This window comes from Scaptodrosophila lebanonensis, unplaced genomic scaffold, assembly GCF_003285725.1.
Source record: "Scaptodrosophila lebanonensis strain 11010-0011.00,11010-0021.00 unplaced genomic scaffold, SlebRS2 tig00000001-arrow-pilon, whole genome shotgun sequence".
NCBI lineage: Eukaryota > Metazoa > Arthropoda > Insecta > Diptera > Drosophilidae > Scaptodrosophila > Scaptodrosophila lebanonensis.
The window spans coordinates 4,071,514-4,077,179 of record NW_022060529.1 but is presented as its reverse complement, the minus strand read 5'-3'; the positions used below and the strand labels follow the sequence as shown (position 1 = coordinate 4,077,179).

Genomic DNA, 5,666 nt, shown 5'->3' with positions numbered 1-5,666 from the left:
TAGACCATAAAAAAAATAATAAGTAGAGGAAAAACTAAGTTCTTATTAGGAGATAATTATAATAATTAGGAAACAAAAGGAGGTAAATCTCCAATCTCCAATCCGGTGGGAGAAACTTCAATGCCAGTATGGTATTTGGTCTATTTTAAGGAACACTTTGGATAAAACAACAACCAATGTGATTAAAGTTAACTAAAAATTAAATATAACTATTGTAGACAAACTATTGTAGACTACTAAGATTGGTTTAAGAAAACGTTAGAAAAGAACAAATCGAGTTCCACTGGCAAACATGAAATTGGTTACTCACTTATTGCTCTGAGTGTATTTTGCTTTTTTAAATTTGGTTCCTCTTAGCTACAAATTGGGTTTGGCTTTTGTTGATTTCATTAGCGCAGATTTGCGCCACACTATGTTCTAAGGATATGCAAATTAGTTGTGTGATTATCACGAAAATTGGCAAACGGCAGAGCCACCACAGCTAGCCTGCCTACCGCATCTCTCTGTAGTTTTGCAAAAGACGCAGACGTGCGTGTAACTCTCATAGGGTGGGGCTTTTGTGCCTTTGTGTGGCGCGTGTCTGGTCCACTTGGGAAATTCAAAAAGGTATGCATGCTTCCCTGTACCTACACATACATATATGTATATGAGTTAACATTTTTTTATGTGCACAAAATTTACATTTTTAAGCAGTTTATGCACGTGATCATATAGGTCGGGCGAGTACGAGTATGGGTGTGGTTGGGAGTTGGAAACGTGTCAGTAATATAGTTGGCAGAGCACTTTCTGATTACCAAACGTAACTCACTCTTGACTGATTTCGCCTTTGATTTTACGCACCAACGCCCTCTTAACGAACTTATTGCACACGAAATAAATAAATTCAAGTTCTTTGGGATGCATCATGCAGGAAAACGCCAAATACAAATTCGGGGTTGGGCATATGCTCAACAAATTGGCTGAGTTATGGGAAATAACTGAAATGTTTCTTCAGATCTCAAAAAGATTGCAAGTCGACCTCATCTTTGTTCAGAGCAGTTATACAATTGCATGAAGATAAATATGGGATTTGCAAACGAAGATATTACATATTTTTCTACAGCTCATGAAAAGTGTTGAAGCATAATTTATCGGCCATGAAAATACTAAATTTGTTTGACATACTTGTACTCACACATTTTATGTATTTTGTGTACCCTATATTCAAAGGGCGTTTATGCCCCACTGTCATCTTCAATTTCTTAATGATATCATAAATATGATTGGTACAATAAGGCTGGCGGCATGGTTATATACAATTTTTATTTTCTCAGACATTAGGTTTTGTCTCATACGAAAATAATTAAGTTTTCATCTAAGAAGGTCAATAGAGAACAAGAAAAATAAAAGATGGCAATAAAATTCACAGCGTCAGGCTAATAATTTTTGAAAGGTCTGTTTTTTGTGAGTTTTAGTCAAAAACAAAGTCTGTGAGATTTTTTAGGCCAGTATGTACTCGTAGTTGTTGCAGCATTAATTATTTTTACAAATTTTCATTGTTTCTGACATAACACAACATTACTCATACGTCGCGTATGTTCGAGCGCTGCATCTCCTCACATATAGACCATCTAGCCATCGAACCCACTCAAACATGTTGGTCGGCTGGGAGTCCTCGAACATTGCCCCTACAACTGCAACCCAGCCGAGCAGACACGAACACGAATCGACAACCAACTGGGGAGGCAGGCAGGCAGGATTTGGGTTTATATTTTACGCTGACGTTTGCCGGTTGGTGGTTGCTCGAGCACGTGGCAGTGGCACCTACCAAACAGGCGCGTTCGCGCCTGCTAGTGTGTGTGAGTGAGTCTGCCAAGCAACGCCCCAGAACGTGACCAAAAAGAATTGTAGGCGTGCACCATGTCAGTCAGCAGAAGGAATGTTGCAGGCGACTGCTGCTGCATTAGGCTGCGCGATAGGGCGGGCTGCGCTTCATTCTCCTGTTGGCCGCTGTTCGCGGCACAACTGGCCACTGGAAATAGGAAACTGAAGATTGACCGACGACTATGAGGACTTAAAGATTTGATTTTTCAATTTCGATGCTCGCCTGCCGACTATTGACTTTTTGACGGTTGTGTTCGCCGATTTTCAATAGTTTTGACCCCTTGGTGCCCCCGCCTCCAGCACCTTTGTCTGATTGGCTGCGAGCTGCGCAGGCACGTAGCCAAAAGTTGGGGTCGCACTTTGCGGTCCGGATGTTGATGTGGATGTTGATGTGGGTGCTAACACGGACTGGGTCTCGGATTTGGGTGCGGCGCGTGGCTTTGTTTTAAGAGTTTTTGTCGTGCCACAAAACTTTCGAGCACTTGTTTACGGTTTCAAGTGCATTTGTTGCCTGTCATAATTTGCTGTTACAGCTTATGCCATCTTGCTAGATCTACCCCTGCTTTGGCATGAAAAGTTTTCCACTTACTATACTTGTACGAGTAGGAGCATAGTCGAACGAAAATCTCAGCTGTTAAGTTCTGCTATGCTAATGAGGCAAGTTTTGTTGTTTGCCAATGGGTAATTGAAAGTTTTCGAAAACGATTGTTGAAATTATCAATTGTAGTTACCGACTTCATTCGGACTGAAGGGCAAAAGAAGTCCTCAGCATTGTTGAGAGTCGGAATGGGAGTACGATGCAAAAATTATCTTTCATGCTCATGAACATTTCAATTATTTATTATAGTTATGCGAAGGAATCATTCTCAAATGCCATAATTATTGGATAGTTTTTTCTTATGATTTTCAATAATGGTAGCATATTCCTGTTTTTAAATTTATTCATCAAATATATGTGACATTTTACATATTTGTTACATGAGCTGAATTGGCCATATATTGGAACTAGGATATGGCATGTTCATCGAATCAGCTGCTTCCGTTAATATTTCACTATTTTGCACTTTTTCCTTCCTTTTTTCTGACTTCAACATAAATAGACTGCGATCGCTAATTATCAAATTAATGATTTTTGTCAATACGGACAAGAAAATTGCCAAATAAATAAGCGCACCTTTGTCAAAAGTCGCATGAGTGTTCGACAACTAGAACATGTTCCAACTCTTGATAAGATAATTTCCCGCAATTCTAGCCAAAGTTATAAAAAGCCCGTCATCTTCGACGGCGCATGGAGACGCAAAAAACGTTCCAGCATGAAATACGCAACGATTCTAGTATTTGGGCTTCTTCTGAGTGTCATCCTGCTCACCGAAGCAGGAAAGGCCAGCAAGCCAAAGAGCGCAAGGAGTGACAAGGATAACGAGAATGAAGGAGACAAGGCAGAACTGGAGGAGCTAGATATTCAAAAAAATGAATCGGAGAATAAGGAACAGGACAATGAAGAACTAGATAAGAAGAAAGAAGAGAACAAGAAACCAGAGAAAAAAGAACTAGAGAAAATACAAGCGGAGAAGAAAGATGATAAGCAAGAGCCAAAACCACAGCCAGAAAAGGAAAAGCTGGGTGCTGAAGAAGTGGAAAACGAGGAACTGAAGGAGAAGGAAGAGGAAAAAGGAGAACCGAAAAAGGAACAACAGGAAAACGAAGACGAGAAGAAGCAGGAAGACGGAAAGGCCAACAAGCCAAAGAGCGTAAGAAGTGAAAAGGATAAGGAGAAGGAAGCCGACAAAGAAGAACAAGAGGAGCTAGAGAAAACACAACCGGAAAAGCAGGACCTGAAGAAACAGAAGCCAGAGGAAGAAAAGAAGAAGCAAGAAAAAGAACCAGTAAAGGAAAAACTAGAAAAGGAAGAAGAGCAGAAGGATGAACAAGATAAGAAGGAATTGCACAGCGAAGAAGTTGAGAAAGAAGAGCCTGAAAAGAAGGAAATGGAGGATAAAGAACTCAAAAAGAAAGAGGTGAAAAAGAGTGTGCCAAAGAAGAAAGAGCAGAAGAAGCAACAGGAGAAAAAGCAAAAGCAGAAAAAACTGGAACTGAAAAAGGCGGAACTCTGCACAGAAGCCAAGTGCAAGCTTCCCGATTGCCGCTGTTCAGGAGTCGTACTGCCAAAACAAAAGTTTAAGGGCAAGGAACAGGAGATACCACAGGTTTGAAATCAGCTCCATGTAGGTCTTGCAATTAAACTGACACTCTCTTATTGTTTCTCAGATTGTGACGGTGACCTTTGATGATGCGGTCAATGCCGTCAACTATGCTCAATACGAGCTACTTTTCGAAGGTCTTGTCAACCCGGACAACTGCTCCGCAGCTGCAACTTTCTTCCTATCGCACGAATACACCGACTATGTGCGTGTGAATGCGCTGTACAATGAAGGTCACGAGATCGCTTTGCACTCCGTAACCCACGGTGATGGTACAGATTACTGGCGTGAGGCTAATGTTTCGACTATCGAGCAAGAGTTTGGCGATCAGCTGACAATACTTGAAGCCTTTGCCAAGGTCGATCCGAAGAGCGTGCACGGCATGCGATTGCCTTTCCTGCAAATTTCGGGCAACAATACCTTCCAAGCAGCAAAGAATCTGGGCTTGACCTACGACAGCTCCTGGCCCACGCAGCAGCACACGAACCCTCCCATGTGGCCCTATACTTTGGATTATTTGTCGTCTCAGGACTGTCAAATCGGACCCTGTCCCACCGCATCCTTTCCCGGAATGTGGGTCGATCCCATGGTTACATGGACCGATACTGAAGGCTACAAGTGTTCCATGTTCGATGCTTGTGTCTATCCACCCGAGGACAATGTTGATGTGTTATTTGAGTGGATGCTGGAGAATTTCAACCGCCATTATAAAGGAAATCGTGCACCTTTCGGAATATATCTGCATGCCGCTTGGTTTGCCCGCGGCGCTAATCACTTTGCAGCTCTCAAGAAGTAAGTCTTGCTTCGGACTGTCTCCGACAATTACTTCAAGATTTCAATGTCTCTAGATTCCTTAACCACTTGACCACAATGCCAGATGTCTACCTGACGTCAATCTCACGCATGTTGGAGTACGTTAGAAATCCGTCCTTGGGCAAGCCATTTAAATCATGTGAGGAAAAGCCTAAGTCTACCTGCGAGCCATTCAGCTGCAATGTCCAGAAACTCTCCACGGGCGAGGAGCGCTACATGAGCGTATGCGACAAGTGTCCTGAAGTCTACCCTTGGCTGGGCAACCCATTGGGCAAGCATCAGTGAATCAACTGACACCTTTAATAAACAGAGCACAAAATGAATCTATCAGAGTATATTGTGTTGGCCGTGGGGTCAGTTGCCAGTTGCCAGTTCCCGAAATACGAGTAGATCTATGAGTACGCCTCCCCATCTAGATTGCCACAGACATCCTCAATTTACATTCTAAAAGCGACGAGCCGTCATTTCGTCAACTGATAAATGACTTTAAATTATGTTTTTGGCCGTGAGGCGCTTAATTAACCTATTCAGCGCCGCTGGTTGCCCACAACCACGACCACGAACATGACGAGCCTTTGTTCATTCGTTTGCCTCACTGACGGAAGGTGGCTTCACACTCCGGCTGGGTGGCTGGGTAGCTGGGTGGATGGGTGGATGGGGCGCTGCTAAGTGAAGTCATATTTTATGCAGGCAGCATGAATTAATACAACACATGTTGGACTTTTAGAAAAGGACTTGGGGCCAGGTGCAGGTCTGGGTTGGGCTTGATGTGTCAATGGGAAATGTTTG

The 5,666-nt window shown here is 42.7% G+C and overlaps 1 protein-coding gene across 1 annotated transcript; it reads left to right on the top strand.

Annotated features, from left to right (window-relative positions):
- Positions 1-3,176: 3,176 nt before the first annotated feature.
- On the top strand, positions 3,177-5,162 carry LOC115634611. The gene is made up of 4 exons (XM_030532461.1): positions 3,177-3,236; positions 3,915-4,070; positions 4,132-4,856; positions 4,913-5,162. Exons 1-4 carry the CDS (start codon positions 3,177-3,179, stop codon positions 5,160-5,162), a joined length of 1,191 nt encoding a protein of 396 aa, XP_030388321.1.
- Positions 5,163-5,666: the final 504 nt, after the last annotated feature.